Source organism: Ranitomeya imitator, chromosome 1, assembly GCF_032444005.1.
Source record: "Ranitomeya imitator isolate aRanImi1 chromosome 1, aRanImi1.pri, whole genome shotgun sequence".
In the NCBI taxonomy this organism is placed as follows: Eukaryota; Metazoa; Chordata; class Amphibia; order Anura; family Dendrobatidae; genus Ranitomeya; species Ranitomeya imitator.
The window spans coordinates 337,564,112-337,586,596 of record NC_091282.1 but is presented as its reverse complement, the minus strand read 5'-3'; the positions used below and the strand labels follow the sequence as shown (position 1 = coordinate 337,586,596).

At 45.4% G+C, this 22,485-nt stretch overlaps 2 protein-coding genes across 2 annotated transcripts in view; one reads left to right on the top strand and one right to left on the bottom strand.

The window, feature by feature from the left end:
- The window catches only part of ALKBH2 (alkB homolog 2, alpha-ketoglutarate dependent dioxygenase), a 58,876-nt gene extending 48,907 nt beyond the window's left edge, over window positions 1-9,969 (bottom strand). Inside the window, exon 1 of the mRNA XM_069759586.1 lies at window positions 9,834-9,969. The gene's annotated coding sequence lies outside the window, so the exon portion shown is untranslated. The remainder of the gene's footprint in view (window positions 1-9,833) is intronic.
- UNG (uracil DNA glycosylase) overlaps window positions 7,850-22,485 on the top strand; it is a 62,807-nt gene continuing 48,171 nt past the window's right edge. The window contains exons 1-4 of the mRNA XM_069759572.1: window positions 7,850-7,868; window positions 9,647-9,755; window positions 10,221-10,430; window positions 16,145-16,240. Coding sequence (XP_069615673.1) covers window positions 9,657-9,755; window positions 10,221-10,430; window positions 16,145-16,240 — 405 coding nt within the window. The 5' untranslated portion in view covers window positions 7,850-7,868; window positions 9,647-9,656. The remainder of the gene's footprint in view (window positions 7,869-9,646; window positions 9,756-10,220; window positions 10,431-16,144; window positions 16,241-22,485) is intronic.

Sequence of the window (22,485 nt, the reverse complement as noted above, 5' to 3'; positions counted from 1 at the left end):
CAATATGGGGTCACTTGTGGGGGGTTTCTACTGTTTAGGTACATTAGGGGCTCTGAAAACGCAATGTGACGCCTTCAGACCATTCCATCTAAGTCTGCTTTCCAAATGGCGCTCCTTCCCTTCCGAGCCCTCCCATGCGCCCAAACGGTGGTTCCCCCCCACATATGGGGTATCAGCGTACTCAGGACAAATTGTACAACAACTTTTGGAGTCCATTTTCTTCTGTTACCCTTGGTAAAATAAAACAAATTGGAGCTGAAGTAAATTTTTTGTGAAAAAAAGTTAAATGTTCATTTGTATTTAAACATTCCAAAAATTCCTGTGAAGCACCAGAAGGGTTAATAAACTTATTGAATGTGGTTTTGAGCACCTTGAGGGGTGCAGTTTTTAGAATGGTGTCACACTTGGGTAGTTTCTATCATATAGATCCCTCAAAATTACTTCAAATGAGATGTGGTCCCTAAAAAAAAATGGTGTTGTAAAAATGAGAAATTGCTGGTCAACTTTTAACCCTTATAACTCCCTAAACAAAAAAAATTTTGGTTCCAAAATTGTGCTGATGTAAAGTAGACATGTGGGAAATGTTACTTATTAAGTATTTTGTGTGACATATCTCTGTGATTTAATTGCATAAAAATTCAAAGTTATAAAATTGTGAAATTTTCATAATTTTTGCCAAATTTCCGTTTTTTTCACAAATAAACGCAGGTAATATCAAAGAAATTTTACCACTATCATGAAGAACAATATGTCACAAGAAAACAAATGTCAGAATCACTGGGATCCGTTGAAGCGTTCCAGAGTTATAACCTCATAAAGGGACAGTGGTCAGAATTGTAAAAATTGGCCCGGTCATTAACGTGCAAACCACCCTTGGGGGTAAAGGGGTTAAAACCCCATGTGTTTATTTCATTAAAATACTTTATTAATAATGTGTGTGTATTTTTAAACCTTTATTACTATTGGATTAACCCTTTCACGACCATGGGATTTTCCATTTTTCTGTGTTTGTTTTTCTGTTTTTCGCTCCCCTCATTCCCAGAGCCATAACTTTTTTATTTTTCCATCAATATGGCCATATGAGGGCTTATTTTTTGCGGGACGAGTTGTACTTTTGAACGACATCATTGGTTTTACTATGTTGTGTACTAGAAAATAGGAAAAAAAATTCCAAGTGCGGTGAAATTGCAAAAAAAGTGCAATGTCACAGTTGTTTTTTGTTTGGCTTTTTTGCTAGGTTCACTAAATGCTAAAAGTGCCATTATGATTCTCCAGGTCATTACGAGTTCATAGACACCAAATTTGTCTAGGTTATTTTTTTATCTAAGTGGTGAAAAAAAAATTCCAAACTTTACTAAAAAAAAAATAAAAAATTGCGCCATTTTCCGATACCCGTAGAGTCTCCATTTTTCGTGATCTGGGGTCGGGTGAGGGCTAATTTTTTGTGCGCAGAGCTGTCGTTTTTAGTGATACCATTTTGGTGCAGATACGTGCTTTTGATCGCTCATTATTGCATTGTAATGCAATGTCACGGCGACCAAAAAAACCTTAATTTGGGCGTTTCAAATTTTTTTCTCGCTTTGCCATTTAGCGATCAGGCTAATCCTTTTTTTTTTTTATTATTGATAGATATATGTGCATATTTGATTTTATTTTTATTGTTTTATTTTGAATGGGGCGAAAGGGGGATGATTTAAACTTTTTTTTTTTTTTTTTATTTATGTCATTTTTTAAACATTTTTTTTTTCTTTTGCCATGCTTCAATAGCCTCCATGGGAAGCTAGAAGCTGGCATAGCCTGATCGGCTCTGCTACATAGCAGCGATAATCAGCTTGCTCCTATGTAGCTGAATTACAGGCTTGCTATGAACACCGACCACAGGGTGGCGCTCACAGCAAGCCGGCATCAGCAACCAGAGATATCAAGGAGACCTTTGGTTACTATGCTGACGCATCGCTGATCCCCGATCATGTGACGAGGGTTGGCGATGAGCGCATTTCCGGGCGGATGGCAGGAAGCGGTAGTTAAATGCCACTGTCAGCATTTGACAGCAGCATTTAACTAGTTAATAGCGGCGGGTGGATCACCCACATCAAAGCAGGGGATCTGACCACGGACGTAATATCCCGTCCGAGGTCAGAAAGGGGTTAATAATGGATAGGTGTCTTATTGACATCTCTCCATTATTAACCTGGCTAAGTGTCACCTTACATTAGCAAGGTGACATTAACCCCTTATTACCCCATATCCCACCACTACAGGGGAGTGGGAAGAGAGAGGCCAAGTGCCAGAATAGGTGCATCTTACAGATGTGCCTTTTCTGGGGTGGCTGGGGGCAGATGTTTTTAGCCAGGGGATAACCATGGTCCTTCTCCAGGATATTAATATCTGCCCTCAGTCACTGGCTTTCCCTTTCTGGCGGAGAAAATTGAGCGGGAGCCCACAACAGTTTTTTCTGTGATTTAAACCTTTATTTTAACACCTACAGCTCCCAAATTTTACACACAAACTACTAACATTATTAGTGAGGGATATGCAAAAATATAACGGATATGAAATGGTTTACTGTATATAAACCATGTCTCATATCCTGTCGGGTTTGATAAGGAGATGGCAAAAGCTGGCAATTGAATTACCGGCTTTTATGCTCTCTAGCTCTGTATGAAATTATATTATATATATAAGAAATGTTGATTATGACCCCATAAGATGCTCCATACAGACATTTGCCCCATAAAATGCACAAATGCTGATTATGGCCCTATAAGATGCTCCATAGACACATTTGCCCCATATGCTATTGCTGCGATAAAAAAAAAAATACATAAATAAATAAAAAATCACATACTCACCTCTTGTCGCTCAGGCCCCCGGCACTTGCTATAGTCCACCGCTGGGTGCCGCTCCGTCTTCCTCTGCACTGACGTTCAGGCAGAGGGTGGCGCGCACACTAATCGCGTCACTGCAGAGGAAGATGGAGCAGCGCCCAGTGGTGGAACACGGACAGGTGAATATCGTGCAATGCCCCCATACTCACCTGCTCCTGGCGCTGTCCCTGCACGTCTCCAGGCGTCGGCAGCTTCTTCCTGTGTTGAGCAGTCACATGGTACCGCTCATTACAGTAATGAATATGTGGCTCGACCCCTATGGGAGTGGAGTCTGATCCATATTCATTACTGTAATGAGCGGTACCATGTGACCGCTCAATGCTGGAAGAAGCTGTCAGCGCCCGGAGAACCAGGGACGTGCAGGGACCGCGCCAGGAGCAGGTGAGTATGATTAGACAGCTGCCGCTCCCTCCCACAGCCAGCAGAGGGCGCCCCACTGCAAATGCAGGTAAATATAGGTCATTGACCTACTTTACCTACATTCCCCGGGGTTTTGCAGACATGAGCAATGTTGCATTAGCAAAGCTCGTGTCTGCAAAATATTTTAACCCCTTCAGATGGATTTACATCGTTGGACTTTACAGATCTGCGGAAGGTATGTATATTGTTGGTTTATTATGTTTTTTTGGTTACAGATGGAGGGTCTTCAGTGAGTGGATTGGGCGTTCAATAAAATATTACAACAACCATTGTTTTTATTTCATTAAAATAATTTTTAATAATGTGTTTGTTTTTTTTAACCCTTTCCTAGTATTGGATTAATAATGGATAGGTGTCATAATTGACGCCTCTCCATTATTAATTTGGCTTAATGTCACCTTACAATAGCATGGTGGCATTAACCCTTCATTACCCCATATCCCACCGCTACACGGGAATGGGAAGAGAGTGGCCAAGTGCCAGAATAGGCGCATCTTCCAGATGTGCCTTTTCTGGGGTGGCTGGGGGCAGATGTTTTTAGCCAGGGGGGGCCAATAACCATGGACCCTCTCCAGGCTATTAATATCTGCCCTCAGTCACTGGCTTTACCACTCTGGCGGAGAAAATTGTGCGGGAGCCCACGCCAATTTTTTCCGCCATTTAACCCTTTATTTTAATAGAACGGCCAAATTTTGCATAGACACACTACTGACATTAGTAGTGTGGAATATGCAAAAAAAATGGTGATATGAGATGGTTTACTGTATGTAAACTAGGTCTCATATCATGTTGGGTTTTAGGAAGGAGAAAGCAAAAGCCGGTAATTGAATTACCGGCTTTAAAGCTGTCTAGCGCTGGAAGAAATATTAATATATATACATATATGTGTCTCACTGACAGAATAGGTGTATATATATATATATATATATATATATATATATATATATATATATATATATATATACCTATTCTATGTGTACACATTTATTCGACCTATTATATTCTAAGCTGTCAGTGTGATTTTACTGTACACCGCACTGAATTGCCGGCTTTTCTCTCTAACAGCGCTGCGTATTCCTCGCAAGTCACACTGCTGGTCCGTGTGTGATCTGTATTTTTGGGGCTTCCATAGACTTTCATTGGCGATTCTCGGCCGAGAAACGCTGACAATCGCAGCATGCTGCGATTTCACTCGGATCCTGAATACAGCCGAGAAAATATCGGATGATGGGAGCTGCCCCATTGATTAACATTGGGACGAGTGCTATGCGATTTTTAAGAACATTGCACTCGTCCGTATTACGGTCTAGTGTGACCCCGGCCTAACATTTGGAACAGTCTGTGAGGGAGAGAATAACATGAAATACAGTCTGTGAAGGCGAGAATGACATGGAGGACAGTCTGTGAGGGCGAGAATAACATGAAGGACAGTCTGTGAGGGCGAGAATAACAAGGAGAACAGTCTGTGGGCGAGAATAACATGGAGGACAGTCTGTGAGGGAGAGAATAACATGGAGGACAGTCTGTGAGGGAGAGAATAACATGGAGGACAGTCTGTGAGGGAGAGAATAACATGGAGGACAGTCTGTGAGGGAGAGAATAACATGGAGGACAGTCTGTGAGGGAGAGAATAACATGGAGGACAGTCTGTGAGGGAGAGAATAACATGGAGGACAGTCTGTGAGGGAGAGAATAACATGGAGGACAGTCTGTGAGGGAGAGAATAACATGGAGGACAGTCTGTGAGGGAGAGAATAACATGGAGGACAGTCTGTGAGGGAGAGAATAACATGGAGGACAGTCTGAGGGAGAGAATAACATGGAGGACAGTCTGTGAGGGAGAGAATAACATGGAGGACAGTCTGTGAGGGAGAGAATAACATGGAGGACAGTCTGTGAGGGAGAGAATAACATGGAGGACAGTCTGAGGGAGAGAATAAAAATTTTCCCCATTTTTAAGTTTATCATATGGTAAAATAAATGGTGTCTTTGAAAACTACAAGTCATCCTGTAGAAAACAAGCTGTCATACAGCGATAGATGACTAATAAAGTTTTGACTCTTAAAATAAAGACAGGGAAAAGCAATGGCAGTGTATCCAATGAATTAAAACATAAATGTAAGCACCGATGTTTATATGAATACTAGATGGTGGCCCAATTCTAACACATCGGGTATCTACTATATAATTGTCTAAGGGTCACTTCCGTCTTTCTGTCTGTCTGTCACGGATATTCATTGGTCGCGGCCTCTGTCTGTCATGGAATCCAAGTCGCTGATTGGTCTCGCCAGCTGCCTGTCATGGCTGCCGCGACCAATCAGCGACGGCCACAGTCCGATTAGTCCCTCCCTACTCCCCTGCAGTCAGCGCCCGGCGCCCGCTCCATACTCCCCGCAGTCACCGCTCACACAGGGCTAATGCCAGCGGTAATGGACCGCGTTATGCCGCGGGTAACTCACTCCGTTACCGCCGCTATTAACCCTGTGTTAACTTTTTACTATTGATGCTGCCTATGCAGCGTCAATAGTAAAAAGATCTAATGTTAAAAATAATTAAAAAATCATCATATACTCACCCTCCGGCGCCTTTCCTGCTCCTCACGACGCTCCGGTGCTAAGGATGGTATGCGACAAGGACCTTCCATGACGTCACGGTCATGTGACTGCGACATCATGACATCATCACAGGTCCTGCGCGCCTACACGAGAAGGACCTGCCATGACGTCACGGTCATGTGACCGCAACGTCATCACAACCTGGGATCGGAAGTTGGCGACAGAACTACAAGGTGAGTATATGTTTATTTTTTAATCTGTGACATACGTGGCTGGCCAATATACTACGTGGCTGGGCAATATACTACGTGGCTGGGCAATATACTACATAACTGGGTAATATACTACATAACTGGGCAATATACTACGTGGGCTGTGCAATATACAACGTGGGCTGTGCAATATACAACGTGGGCTGTGCAACATGCAACGTGGGCTGTGCAATATGCAACGTGGGCTGTGCAATATGCAACGTGGGCTGTGCAATATACTGTGTGGCTCTGTGCTGTATACTACGTCGCTGGGCAATATACTACATGGCTGGGCAATATACTACGAGGACATGCATATTCTAGAATACCCGGTGCGTTAGAATCGGGCCACCATCTAGTGTACTATATAATCGTCTCATTCTAACGGAAATCCCGCCTCGCTGATTGGTCGCGGGCAGCTGGCGAGACCAATCAGCAACAGGTGCAGTACGGCCACAAATTGGCCCGGGATTTAAACCCCGCTGCACCGCCCGGCCGGACGCGACCAATCAGCGATACGATATTGACGCGGGATTTAAACACCGCTTCACTGATAATTTATATATTTTACCCGGAAAATCCTGTGTATTCATTGCATTATTCTTAAATCTTCATAAATAAACTACATACATATTCTAAAATGCCCGATGCGTTAGAATCGGGCCACCATCTAGTATGTGTCTCATTGAGAGATTACCGTATATATCTATCGCATCCTCGCACTGAATACGAATCACTGTTCAGGAACTTTTCTGCGTATCTCGGCCGTAAAAAACGGACCGTATTTTGATACGTTAGGTCTGACCCCGGCCTAAGGGCTTGTTTTCACTTGCGAGGAACACGTCCGTGTCTCGCATGTGGAAACGAAGCTCTGGTGCCGGCATTCCGGAGCGGAGCGTGCGGCTGCATGTGTTGCTATGCGGCCGCACGCTCCGCTCCGGAGTGCCGGCGCCAGAGCTTCGTTTCCACATGCGAGACACGGACATGTTCCTCGCAAGTGAAAACAAGCCCTAATAGTAAGCATTGGCTACAAAGTCTATGCTTTCTGATGAATCTGTACCTTACTCTGTGCTCACTCAGCCAAGACCAGGGTAAGGAAGGGGTGGGGGCTCAGGACCTCCATTTGATCTTACAAACAGTCCGACCAAGAGAAAAAAAAGATACCACCGCACTGCTGCTATATGCTTGACTCTAAAATCTTCAACCCCAGTGATGTTTTTATGTGTTAGATGCACTGAACATAAATCCCCTCCATTACCGATGGGGTGCTGCTTCAATACGATCCATAACAGTCCATTCCATAAAAAAAGAATAAGAAAAAGAAGCGCACTTACCCCGGTACGATAGTCACAACTTTATTCGGACATATGTTTAAACAATAGCAGGGAGAATGTGAAAAGCAAACGGACAACGGCCGTTTCGTGCTAGATGGCACTTAAACAATAAAGTTGTGACTATCGTACCGGGGTAAGTGCGCTTCTTTTTCTTCTTTTTTATGGAATGTCCTCCATTTGATCTGTTTGCAAATATAAGGGCACTGAAATATGAGAAGAGATTACAAAGTTTGAGTTACTCTTTCAGAGAAGAGCTCAAGGCAGAAACAAAGAAAAGCATACAAAAAGATAGCAAAGTCATTGAATGCTCATAGAGATACAGCAAGGAGCTAAGTTCAAAGTTAAAAGTACGCTGACTACACTACCAGGACGTGGCAGAAAGGGGAAGCCATCACCGGCTGCCACCAGATTCCTGAGGAGGTAGGTGCTCAAAAAAACAGAGGGACTGCAAAAGACCCACTGCAAGAAGATTGGTTGCAGCGGGCACTGAGGTTTCAGTTTGTACAGTAGGTGTGTACTAAACACACACACATACACGTTTAGGCCTACACGTATGGGAAAAAATTATACCGGTGTCATAAGTGTATGGTCTGTGTGTAATCGGTGTTTTTAATGGATGCACAAATTGTCTCCTATTCTTTGCAATGTCAAATATTGATGGCACACAGATAGCATCTGTCTACTTTACGTATTTTTCACGGACCCATAGATTTGTATTGGCCTTTATTATCCGTGAAACTGGGGGAAAAAAAATGACATCTCCATGTGTACTGCACGGATACACAGTCCATGAAAAAACAGACATATGACTAGCACTATAGATTATTCTAGGTACATGTTGTTGCATCAGTGGAAAAAAAAACGTATGTGCAACATGGATAACTAAATGAGGCTTTAGAAAAAGGTCCTTCTCTACCATTTAAATTAAAGGGAACCTGTCAGGTGATGCACGCTGCCCGATCCACAGACAGCAGACACTGGTTGAATATTTTCAGCCATATTGTTTGATTCTGAAACACTGCAGCGTTCCAGAGAGAGATACGGTAGATTAATAGCAACCGGGGACAGAGCCGCACGGGAGGCTAGTCGGATAGGTGAGTCTCCAGCAGGTAGGGTGAGAGCTCTGAGAGTCACTGGCATCCGGAAGGGAGCAGCTGCCAAGGATCCACTGGTCTGAGTAGTCTCCCATGCTGCCTGGCCCCTGGCCAGCATTTAAAGGGAACTTGGAGTGACCCCAAATGTTGTTAATCTGTAGGTAAATAGCATAAAGCCACACAGCACCTGATGTACAGTCATAGAGGCGCTGGCACGGCTTCGGTCACTGGCAGCTGTAAGCACACCCTGGCACATTGTGTGATACACTGCAGATAGCTGTAAGTCAGTGTGCCAGGGCCGCTGTGTACTGAGCGCAGACTGTAGCTGCACGCTCTGTGCGTGTCTCTGTAGGCCACGTGCACATATTCAGTATTTGACCAGGAAAAGTATAAGGGAACGTGCCCACGATCAGTAATGGCTGCGGGTTGGCCACTACGTACTTGCACAGCATCCAGATGTTACAGCATAGTGGATGGCATTTTAAGAAATCCCTTTTCTACTGTGTCCAGAGACACCCGCGGAGACGGACATGTGGCGCGTCTTTCAGGACCGCAGCATGTCAATTTCTCTTGCAGAGATGTGAGCGTCCACAAGATAAATCTCACCCATACAATGTATTGGACGCAGTGATTCCGTACGGTTCAGTTGTCACATGCGGAGTCACCTGCGTTCAATAGACGGCAGCGGTTTGAGCGCAGCGGACATGTGCTACATCCACAGCGCTGCTAGTTCCTGATCGTGGCCATCCGGCCTTATAGAAACATGTCAGTTTTCAGTAGCTTTCACCAGCTCCTGGTTTTGGCTTACAGATACTGATGTAAAATTCGGTTGGTTTTGTTTGTATGTGTGAACTTTGCCTATAACTGAGGTGTTTTCGCTCTGTAAAGTGGCAGGATACAGTGCAGAGCAGGTGACTGTCCTAGCTGCCCCCCATACATCGCCACATAGCCGAGTACAGACTGCAGAGAGAACCTGCTCCCCTCACAGCGCAGCCAGTAACCATGGTAACCGCCAGGTCCGCCTTCTAGAGGGAAAGAAGAGTTTGGCGCCAAAACCGCGCACTCTGCACGATAGATTGTGTCTGACAAGCTGAACTCCCGCAGGTTGCCCACCATGATCGGCCAGAAGACCATCCATTCCTTCTTTACCCCCGTCTCCAAGAAGAGGTCTTCTTCAGAGGCCTTCACAGAAGCGGCAGGCTGCGGGGGAGAGGTGAGTGACCTGGGCGCACCGTGGCTGTAGTGAGGCAGGAATGGCGCCCAGTCCTTATATACTGCACGCTGTCATTACCTGTCATCCAGCCGGGCAGATGCGAACACTCAGCTGATGAAGCGAAAGTTGTGTCTGTTGCAGTGTGTGACTGAATGAAGCCATTGAGAAAAGTGCCATTAGATCCTATAGGCTGGGTCACTGACTGGCAAGTCCGACAGCCAATTGGGGTACAGATCCAGATCGGAGGGCGGAGTTACAAAGATTACTTTTTTTTTTTGCGGGAAAATCCAGCGTGTACAGTACCCGGAAGTGTAATAGCACGTGTGAGGCGGGGGCGGCGCCTGGTGTGGTGGTACCCGGCTGCTGTGCAGTACCATGGGCCTCCTGTGCAACCTGAGGGCGCTACTGTATGATGGCCGGAGGCTGCAGTGTGTGATCCGAGCCTTGTGTTCCTCCTCTCCCCAGGTTACTCCAGTGAAGAAGAGCAGACACCCAGAAGAGGACCAGACCCCTGCAGTCGTGTCCCCGCCCCTGAGCCCGGAGCAGCTGGGCCGGATCCAGAGGAACAAAGCTGCAGCACTACAGAAACTCGCAGCTCGCCATGTTCCAGAAGGGTTCGGGGACAGCTGGCGGCAGGAGCTGCTGGTGGAGTTTACCAAGCCCTACTTCACCAAGGTAACATGGGGCGCACATCATCACGTCCCAAATATCCGTGGTCGTCCGAGAACGTCTGTACGATCACCCCTGTAAGGCTACTTTCACACTAGCGTCGTGCACTGCACGACGCAATGCGACGTTGCGGCGCACCGACGCATACTGTGGAAGCGCCGCACAACGGGGGCAGCGGATGCTGTTTTTCAACGCATCCGCTGCCCCATTGTGAGATGCGGGGAGGCGGGGGCAGTGTTCCGGCCGCGCATGCGCGGTCGAAAAAGACGGTAACGGCGCACCAAAAAACGTTACATGCAACGTTTTTGGTGGCGACGGTCCGACGCAACCGTCGCACGACGGTTGCGACGTGTGGCAAAGCGTCGCAATGTGTCGCTAATGTTAGTCAATGGAGAAAAAACGCATCCTGCAAGCAATTTTGCAGGATGCATTTTTTCTCCAAAACGACGCATTGCGACGTGCAGTGCACAACGCTAGTGTGAAAGTAGCCTAACCTGGAGCCGTCACCTTATTCGCCGTAATCCTAGAAATGTAGGGACTTCTGGGTGTTACCGAATGTGGCGTGTTCTTGGGCCGTCTGCTAATCAGTGCTGGGCTTCACAGAATACATTTCAAATACCTGACCGTCACATCCAAACATAGACTAAGTGTGAACAGGTGCTGAACCTAAAGTCGCCAACTCGTATATAGTTAAGGAAATAAGGCAGCACACTTAAAACATGCAAACATGAAACACGAAAATTGAACTGCATTACTGCACTAGAAATATGAAAAATGAGAGCGTTTAGCGCATAAAAATGGCCAATTTTATGTGTACCTGGTAGCCACTTTACGGCATCTCTCTTATACCAGGTCCTACACTTGCCTTTCCTCGCTGAGAATAAACGTCTCCATCTGAATGGGTACCTATTTTTGGATGTGACTGTCAGGTTTTTGAAATGTATTCTTTAGCCTTCTGATCGTGCACTCCGCCTCCTAGTCACAGGTGTTTTAATTACAGCAGGTCCAATACCCCTCCAAAGAGAGAGAGAATTTTAGTCTAAGAAGAGGTTTCACAGGTACCCATTCAGATGGAGACGTTTATTCTCAGCGAGGAAAGGCAAGTGTAGGACCTGGTATAAGAGAGATGCCGTAAAGTGGCTACCAGGTACACATAAAATTGGCCATTTTTATGCGCTAAACGCTCTCATTTTTCATATTTCTAGTGCAGTAATGCAGTTCAATTTTCGTGTTTCATGTTTGCATGTTTTAGCGCTACAGTGTGCTGCCTTATTTACTTTACTTTACTTGGGCTTCACAGAAGACACGCCCCTCTGGTAACACCCAGTTGCCACTTAAAGGGACTCTGTCACCTGAATTTGGAGGGAACAATCTTCAGCAATTTGGCGGGACTGGTTTTGGGTCATATGGGCGGGGTTTTCGGGTGTTTGATTCACCCTTTCCTTACCCGCTGGCTGCATGCTGGCTGCAATATTGTATTGAAGTTCATTCTCTGTCCTCCGTAGTACACGCCTGCACAAGGCTCCCCGGGGTCATCACTCCAGTCCCGAAGGAAGAGAGATTTGAGATTTCAGGGGTTTTATTCCAACCTGTTTATAGTTCCCAAAAAAGATGGATCTGTAAGGCCCATTCTGGAGCTGAAAAGTTTAAACAGGTTTGTCAACATTCGACACTTTTGAATGGAATCTCTCCGGTAGGGGTAGCACATTGGCGCAGTGGATAGCACAGCAGCCTTGCTGCTGTGCTATCCACACTAATCCCCACTAAGGACAACATCTGCAAAGAGTTTGTATGTTCTCTCCGTGTTTGCGTGGGTTTCCTCCGGGTACTCCGGTTTCTTCCCACATTCCAAAGACATACTGATAGGGAATTTAGATTGTGAGCCCCAACAGGGACAGCGATGATAATGTGTGCAAAAAACTGTAAAGCGCTGAAGAATATGTTAGCGCTATATAAAAATAAAGATTATTATTATTATTGCGGCAATGGAAAAGGGAGAATTTTTAGCCTCAATAGATATTCAAGATGCTTATCTTTATATTCCCGTCACATCAAAAATTTCTACGTTTTGCCGTAGGCGGACTACATTTTCAGTTCACAGGCCTACCTTTCGGGCTGGCCACCGCACCCAGGGTATTTACAAAGGTCATGGCAGCAGTGGTGTCCATCCTGCATTCCCGGGGCATACTCGTCTTGCCATATTTAGACGCCAAGCTTATCAAGGGTCCGTCTTTTCGAGCCTGCGAGCAAAATGTCAGCATCACTCTGGATACTCTCTCGCCTAGGGTGGCTGGTGAATCTAAATAAATCGTCCCTTGTTCCATCTCGGAAAATCTCTTTTCTAGGGATGATATTCAACACCTCACAAGGGTTGACAATCAAACCCCTTGACAAGGTGCTTACTCTCTGTCAAGAGGTGAGGGTCCTTCGCCGGCCGGTCTGTCATACAATCCGGTTCTGCATGAGGGTCTTAGGAAGGATGGTGGCAGCAATAGAGGCAGTACCTTTTGCGCAATTCCATCTCCGTCCTCTCCAACATGCACTGTTGGCAGCTTGGGACAAGAATCCGTATTCTCTCAACCACTAGTGCCGTCTGTCTCTCCAGGTCAGAAAGGCTCTTGCATGTTGGTCAAAGAGCCCTTCTCTACGACAAGGGAAACCTTTTCCCCCCGCCCATTGGCTGGTAGTCACGACAGACGCCAGTCTTCTCGGTTGCGGAGCAGTGTTTTGTCACTACACAGCCCAGGGACGCTGGTCCTCGCGGGAGTCAACCCTCCCGATCAATCTATTGGAGATTCGGGCGATTTGGCTAGCGCTGCAACATTTTCAGCATCTTCTAGCAGGCCGCCCTGTCCGGATTCAATCGGACAATGCCACAGCGGTGGCATACATAAATCATCATGGGGGTACCCGCAGAAGGGCAGCCATGCACGAGGTAAAACAAGTCCTCTACTCGGCCGAGAAGAACCACTCTGTGATTTCGTCAGTCCACATCCCGGGCGAGGAAAACTGGGCTGCGGATTTTCTCAGTCATCAAGGCCTTGCGTCCGGGGAGTGGTCTCTCCATCCCGAGATGTTTCAACAGATATGTCATCGCTGGGGAACCTCGGACGTGGACCTGATGGCTTCCGGAATGAATGCCAAAGTATCCAGGTTCGTCGCCCGGTATCGAGATCCACAGGCAATCGCCGTGGACGCGTTAGTTCTACCTTGGAACCAGTTTCGTCTCCTATATCTGTCCCATGTACTGCTCCCGAAGGTAGTAAGGAAGATAAAGACAGAGGGAGTCCCAGCGATCCTGGTTGCTTCAGATTGCCCTAGTCAGTCATGGTATGCAGACCTAGTGCAGATGCTCACCGAGGTTCCTTGGCGGCTTCCAGAACGCCAAGATCTTCTGTCTCAGGGCCCGATCTACCACCAGAACTCAGGGGCCCTGTGTTTAACGTCCTGGCCATTGAATCTTGGATTCTGACGCAGGCCGGGTTCTCAGAAAAAGCTGCCGCTACCATTATTAGCGCCCGCAAATCCGTCTCGGCACGTATTTATCATCACACCTGGAAGGTTTTCCTTTCATGGTGCAGAAAGCGTGGGCTTCCCCACTATGTTATTCCATCCCTAACATTCTTGCCTTTCTCCAAGCCGGCCTAGATTCGGGGCTTGCACTAAGTACCCTCAGAAGACAGATTTCATCCATGTCTGTTCTTTTTCAGCGCAGGATCGCCGTCAATTTACAGGTGAAAACTTTTCTACAGGGAGTCGCTCACATGGTACTGCCTTACAGGGCCCCCCTAGATTCTTGGGACCTTAATTTGGTCTTAAGTGCCTTGCAGGAAGCTCCTTTTTGAGCCTCTTCAGGACGTCTCTTTGACCTATCTCTCCTGGAAAGTCGTGTTCTTGGTAGCCATAACTTCCATTAGGCGAGTATCGGAGCTGGCGGCTCTATCCTGCCGGGCTCCGTTTCTACGGTTCCATCAGAATAAGGTTGTGCTCAGGCCGGCACCCTCTTTTTTTGCCAAAGGTGGTTTCCTCGTTTCACATTAACAAGGACATTGTCTTACCTTCTTTTTGCCCGACGCCAACGCACCGTGTTGAAAAAGCTCTCCATACGCTAGACCTAGTGAGAGCACTTAGGCTACGTTCACATTAGCGTTTTGCGTCGGGCGGCGACGCATGCGTCATGCGCCCCTATATTTAACATGGGGGACGCATGGACATGCGTTGTGCTGTGTTGTGCGACGCATGCGTTTTTTTTGCCGCAAGCGTCGGGCGCAGAAAACGCAACAAGTTGCATTTTTCTTACGTCCAAATTTCGGCAAAAAAGGACGCATGCGTCGCAAAACGCAGCGTTTTTGGTGCGTTTTTATTTGCGTTGTGCGTTGCGTCGCTGACGCAGCGGCGCACAACGCAAATGTGAACGTAGCCTTAGGAGGTACATTTCTCGGACGGCACCTTTTCGGCAGACGGATGCGCTGTTTGTCCTTCCTGAGGGTCGCAGGAAGGGACTCGCTACTTCAAGATCCACCATGTCCAGGTGGATACGCTCGGCTATTCAGGAAGCCTACCGCGTCAAGGGCATGGTCGTTCTGGCCGGAATCAAAGCACACTCCACTCAAGCAGTGGGGGCTTCCTGGGCGCTTCGGAACCAGGCTTCGGCAGAGCAAGTTTGCAAGGCAGCAACCTGGTCCAGTTTGCATACCTTTTCCAATCACTATAATGTCCATACGCAGACTTCTGCAGATGCAAGTCTGGGTAGAAGGATTCTTCAGGCAGCGGTAGCGCAATTATAGCCGGCAGATGCCTAGATGTTATACCGGTGAGTTAATTCCCCACCCAGAGACTGCTTTAGGACATCCCACAGTCCTGTGTTCCCCAATGAGGCGAAGGAGAAATAGGGATTTTACCAGCGTAAACTGTGAAATAAGTGTTTATTCAGCAAACTGGTTACATCCAATGAATTTTTTTTAAATCACCCCTGTCCATTTTAACGCGTCAACCTGCTTAATCTATTTTCCACAAGCTTATAGTCCTCCACTGCTTCATTGGTCTAATATATGTGTATGTAGTGTTTGTATGTGTATATATATGTATGTATAAAATGTATGTATAAAAAAAAAAAAAATATATATATATATATATATATATATATATATATATATATATATATATATATATATATATATATATATATATATATATATATATATATATATATATATATATATATATAAATTTTTTTTTTTTTTTTTTTTTTTTTCCACTTAAAGGGAACCTGAATTTGGCGGGACTGGTTTTGGGTCATATGGGCGGAGTTTTCGGGTGTTTGATTCACCCTTTCCTTACATGCTGGCTGCAATATTGGATTGAAGTTCATTCTCTGTCCTCCATAGTACACGCCGGCACAAGGCAAGATTTCTTTGCGCAGGCGTGTACTATGGAGGACAGAGAATGAACTTCAATCCAATATTGCAGCCAGCATGCAGCCAGCGGGTAAGGAAAGGGTGAATCAAACACCCGAAAACTCCGCCCATATGACCCAAAACCAGTCCCGCCAAATTCAGGTGACAGAGTCCCTTTAATGAGCACACTTTGAACAGGGGTGTCTTGTCCACTTGCGCCTGTTAGGCTATCAATCCCACTATAGGAGCATTGATGTTCTATATGTTGATACATCTACAACCATACAAAACATTAATACCTTTCCTATTTGTTTTCCATTTTAGCTAACAAGTTTTGTTTCAGAAGAACGGAAACGATGCACAGTCTACCCTCCACCACATCAGGTCTTTACCTGGACTCAGATGTGTGATATTACAGATGTAAGTATCTGATTTTGCCCATTTTATATAGCATTATAATGTAAGGTTTTTGATTTCTTTTTTTTTCTTAATCTACTTGTCACCGGGCTGAGGTAGGAAAATTTTAATTGCTCTTCTCTTTTAGTCCTATTTTTGCAAACATGGGCTGACCAAAAGATGGGCTACATGATCTGTTGTGAAGCTGCAGTTTTCATGTCCAGCTGTTGGAGACAGCGGCGTGCAGAAATCTTTATTTGAGCTCATGCCCACTTGCGATGAAATCGGACGAATTCAATCCTATATAAAAAAATCGGATTGAATTCAGACCAATGTTGTGTGCTCATCTGCGTTTTTTTCCTGCTCGGATCATGATCGGGCTGGAAAAAAATTGCAGCATGCTGCGAATGTAATCAGAAAACATCATATCCCGTAATTGAAGTCAATGGGTGTGATAAAAAATCATACAGCACTCGTACATTTTCTTTATATCTATATCTATACATAGGAAAAAATGCAGGCAGCACTCCATAGCTTAAGGCTGTGTGCACGTTGCTGTTTTTTCGCGATAAAAACGCTATAAAACCGCAAAAAAACAGCATACAATATGCATCCCATCGTTTTGAATGAATTCTGCATGTTTTGTGCACATGATGCATCTTTTTTCCGCGAAAAAAAAACGCATTGCGGTAAACGCAGCATGTTCCTAGGATATGAATCTGCATCGACTATTACTCCCATCAGCCTACCCCTGCTGCCTCTAATTGTGATAGCGCAGAAGCTGCCGATGGGAGTATTCATTAGCCACCACCTGCGCTAAAAATAAATGGGAAACAAAATGGTGTAGGTCCCCTTGTATTTTCTATAACCAGCCAGGCAAAACTCGCAACCCTAAGCTGTCAACTTCAACAAGGTTGGTTATCAAGAATAGAGGAGTCCCCATGCTGTTTTTTTAAATTATTTAAATGAATAATTAAAAAAAAAAAAAAACTTCTTGTGTCCCCCCCCATTTTTGACAACCAGCCTTGCTAATGCTCACATTTTGGGGCTAGTATTCTCAGGCTGGTAAGGAGCCATAGATACTGACCTCCCCCACGCCCCAGCCTAAAAATAGCAGACTGCACCCGCCCAGAAAAGGCACATCTATTAGATGTGCCAATTCTGGCGCTTTGCCTGGCTCTTCCCACTTTCCTTGTAGTTGTGGCAAGTGGGGTTTATATCAGTGGGGTTGATGTCACCTTTGTATTGTCAGTTGACATCAAGCCCACAGCTTACTAATGGAGAGATGTCTAGAAGACGCCTTTCCATTACTAATCCTATAGTTACAGTTGTGCTCAAAAGTTTACATACCCCAGCAGAATTTTTGCTTTCTTGGCCTTTTTCCGAAAATATGAATAACACCAAAACTTTTTCTCCACTCGTGTTTAGTGGTTGGGTGAAGCCATTTATTGTCAAACTAGATGGTGGCCCGATTCTAACGCATCGGGTATTCTAGAATATGCATGTCCACGTAGTATATTGCCCAGCTACGTAGTATACAGCACAGAGCCACGTAGTATATTGCCCAGTGACGTAGTACTTATATTGCCCAGCCACGTAGTACGTATATTGCCCAGCCACGTAGTACGTATATTGCCCAGCCACGTAGTACGTATATCGGAGGGTGAGAATAACGTTTTGTTTTTTTTTAATTATTTGTAACATTAGATCTTTTTACTATTGATGCTGCACACGTAGCATCAATAGTAAAAAGTTGGTCACACAGGGTTAATAGCTGCGTAACCGGAGTGCGTTACACCGCGCTCCGGTAACGCTGGCATTAACTCTGTTGTGAGGGATGACTGGAGTATGGAGCGGGCACTGACTGCGGGGAGGAAAGAGCGGCCATATTGCCGCCGGACTGTGGCCGTCGCTGACTGGTCATGGCAATGGTTGTGGGTGTTTTGCCATGACCAATCAGCGACTTGGATTCCATGACACAGAGGCCGCGACCAATGAATATCCGTGACAGACAGACAGACAGAAAGACGGAAGTGACCCTTAGACAATTGTATAGTAGACTACTGTGCTTTCTCTTTAAATAATAATGACAACCCAAAACATCCAAATGACCCTGATCAAAAGTTCACATGCCCCATTTCTTAATTCCATGTATTGCCCCTTCTAACAATGACAGCTTGAAGTCTTTTGTGGTAGTTGTGGATGAGGTTCTTTATTTTCTTAGATGGTAAAGCTGCCCACTCTTCTTGGCAAAAGCCTCCAGTTCCTGTAAATTCCTGGGCTGTCTAGCATGAACTGAGCTCTTGAGATCTCCCAAGAGTGGCTCAATGATATAGAAGTCAGGAGACTGAGATGGCCACTCAAGAACCTTCACTTTGTCCTGCTGTAGCCAATGACAGTTTGAATTGGCCTTGTGTTTTGGATCGTTGTCATGTTGCAACGTCCAAGTACGTCCCATGCGCAGCCTCCAGTCCTCGCTGATAATGTGCTGCATTCATCTTTCCTTCAACTTTGACCAAGTTTCTTGTACCTTTTGTAGCTCAAACATCCCCAAAACATCAGCGAACCACCTCCGTGCTTTACAGTAGGAATGGTCCTTTCATCATGGGTCTTGTTGACCTCTCTCCAAATGTAACATATATGGCTGTGGCCAAAAAAGTTCAATTTTGGTTTCATCACTCCAAATTACATTGTTCCAGAAGTTTTGAGGCTTGTCTCTGTGCTGTTTTGTGTATCGTAGGCGAGATACCTTGTGGAATTTGCACAGTAATGGCTTTCTTCTGGCAACTCGACCATGCAGCCCATTTTTCTTCAAGTGCCTCCTTATTCTACATCTTGAACCGGCAACACCGCTAGTTTTCAGCTAGTCCTGTATTTGAGCTGATGTTATTTGTGGGTTTTTCTTTGCATTCCAAACAATTTTCCTCGCAGTTGTGGGAGACATATTTTTGTTGGTCTACCTGACCGTGGTTTTATTTTTACAGAGCCCCTGATTTTCCATTTGTTAATCACAGTTTGAACACTGCTGACTGGCATTATCAATTCCTTGGATATCTTTTTGTATCCCTTTCCTGTTTTATACAGTTCAACTACCTTTTCCCTTAGATCCATTCACAGTTCTTTAGCTCTCCCCATGACTCCCAATCCTGAAACGTCAGTGGCTGGATGAAAGATGCAAGAGTCTTTCTGGATCCCATAAACTCATTCAGCTTTTATGCACACGCAAAAATTACAAACAAACAAACAGGTCACAGGTGAGGATAGTAACTGTAGTAATCATTCAAACCCATTTGTGTCAACTGCGTTGTCATTATGATTTAAGAGGAGAAAACATAGTTTGACAATAAATGGCTTCATCCAACCACTAACCATGAGTGGAAAATGTTTTGTATTTATCATACTTATTCTCTAAAAAAAAAAAAAAAAAGGAAGAGCGAAAAAAAAAGGCCAAGAAAGTAATAATTCTGCCAGGGTATGTAAATTTTGAGCACAACTGTACCTTAAGAAAGTGTCTATTGAGGCTGAAAAAAAATGTCTGAAGCATTATCACTATGCACATAGCATGTTTGCCAAAAGTTTTGGCTCTATTTTATTTTTGTTAGTAAATCTGTCCAAAAAAGATGCAAAAATGAATTGGAGCAAATCTGTGGTCATGCCACTTGTGGAAAATATGGCTGAAGCTGTGATGTTTGGATTGCAAGTAGTACAAAAGTTCAAAGACCTTAAGGATAACTTATACCCCTTATGTGAAATGATGAAGAAAAGGTTTGAGTGCTGGTCTCAGCTTCCCCTGTGGCAGGCAGAATTGGCTTGATCAAAATGATAATTCTCCCGAAATATTTGTATGTGTTGGAACATTCATCAACTAAAGTCCCCGAAAGGGTTTTATAGGAAAAAGCATGGCATGATGGCGACATTCATATGGTGATCACCAAGGCCCAAATTAAGTATTGGATCTCTGCAGGGATCCAAAAATCAGGGTGGATACATGGTACCTGAGCTACTTTTGTTTTATCTGGCCAGTCAGATACGTTACTTGAAGCAGTGGATAGCAGACTTGCTAATGCAGAAGCTCATCTTATACACTTCTTAGATGGGAATACACCATGGGCAATATTAGAAGGATCATATACACCATGTTCCAAATTATTATGCAAATTATATTTTCTATTCGCCACGACAGCACCCACTAGAGAGAGGGGATCCGCCCCTAGGAGCAGGAAACCTACAGAGAGATAAAAGGGGCGGCCCCCCCTCGCTCCTCAGTTGGTTTCCTGTTCCTAGAAGGGAACCCACAGAGAAGAACTCTATGGCTAAGAAGAGGAAGACCTGCCTGGGCTACCGCCTGTATCGACTCTGCTGAGCGACAGGGGTCCCAGAGCAGGTAGACAGTGTCGGGGGAATGTTCCTGCGGGCTCCCCCCTCATCTGGTGCGGCTGACAGGGAAGCCTGAAGGTACCAACGGTCTCCCTGCTGGGACACCGTTGGGTAAGTACTAATGAAAGGCACGGCGCAGTGTGGATACCTGTGGAATGCCCTCCTGAGTGGAGCTGAGCAGCGGTGTGGTATCCCTGGGGAATCTTCCCTCCGTTCCCTCCAGAGGTAAGAGGCGACATGGTGGGAAGCAGCGCTGAGAGCGCTTCCGGTTTGCAGAGACGCGGGCGCATGCGCAGTAGCGTCGGCGTCCCATGGAAGGAAGCTTGAACTTCCGGGGTCGCGGTGTCAGAGTACCATTTCCGGGGGAACCGCCATATTGGATTCCCCCATGCGATCCCAGCGTCTGGATGCCGGTCTTGTGAGTAAAAAAAAAAAAAAAAAACAGGAGGGGGATGTATGCAGGAGTGGCTACACTATAAAAGTCAGGATGAGAAGTGCAGTCAGTGTGCATTATGTCATCCCAAGAGGAGGTCCGTGTGCACTCCATGGAAGAGCCACTAGTACCTAGTAGCGAAACCAGGAAAAACAGCAGTGGACACTTTAAGTTAAGTGACTCCACTGATAAATCGGGAAGAAAATCATCCCGTTCCACATCCCAAACTAAGGCAACCCCGCAGCCGGTAAAATTAATACGCTGGGTGAGTGTACGCATACTTCACTGAAGTATATATTGATTCCTTTGCTTGTATTATTTTAGGCAAAAAGGACGGGAAAGAGTAAGCACAAACAATGTGCTATATGTACCGAACCCCTGCCTGACTCCTATACTAAGAGTCTATGTCAGGCATGTATAGATAACACCTTACGGCAGGAGGAATCGGTGAAAATGAACGAGATACGGCTTATAATTAGGGAAGAACTTCAGTCGTTAGGAGGCGGTTCTTCCTCGATTAATACCGAGAAAAAGAAAAGAAGAGTATCCTCACCTAGAGCCGACACGTCAGCAGAGAGCGGGGAGGTCGACTCTGAGGTCTCTCAACTGTCTGATTCTTCAGGGGAAGAAGACTTTGTTTGCTTTCCAACTGAAGGCATAAACAACTTGGTTAAATCGGTGAGAAATACGATGGGGGTATCGGAGTCAAAAGAACCCCAAACACCACAGGAAATCATGTTTGCTGGTCTTTCCCAACGGAAAGGCCACGTGTTTCCAATAAACCAGGCCATAAAGGACCTCGTTAAAAAGGAATGGGGTAAAGGTCAAAAAGGTTTTGTACCAATACCCTGTAAAAGGCGCTACCCATTTGATGACGAAGATTTAAGTACATGGACCAAAATACCAAAGGTCGATGCTGCAGTTGCATCTACATCTCGCCGGTTCTCCTTGCCCGTGGAAGATGCAGGTTCCTTAACAGATCCCATGGACCGAAAATCAGATGCGCTCCTTAAAAAATCGTGGGAGGCCTGTGTCACGGCATTCAAACCGGCAATTGCAGCCACATGTACTGGCAGATCAATGTTAGTCTGGCTGGATCAGCTGGAGCAAAATATTAAAAATGGTGTATCCAGGGAGAAGTTACGAGCGTCTATCCCTTTGATCAAGGGTGCGGCTGCCTTTATATCGGATGCCTCTATTGACTCCCTACGTCTGGCGGCCAGAACAGCTAATATCTCCAACACGGCTAGGCGGGCTTTATGGCTAAAAAACTGGAAAGGAGATGCCCAATCTAGATCAAAATTATGTGCCATACCCTGTCAGGGTGAGTACCTATTTGGAACAGTCCTTGACGATATACTCAAGAAGGCAGGTGAAAGGAAAAAAGGATTCCCTAATCCCTTTGTTCCATCTTACAGAAGGGCCTTCAGGAAGCCACCATTCGGAAAGAAGGGAGGCT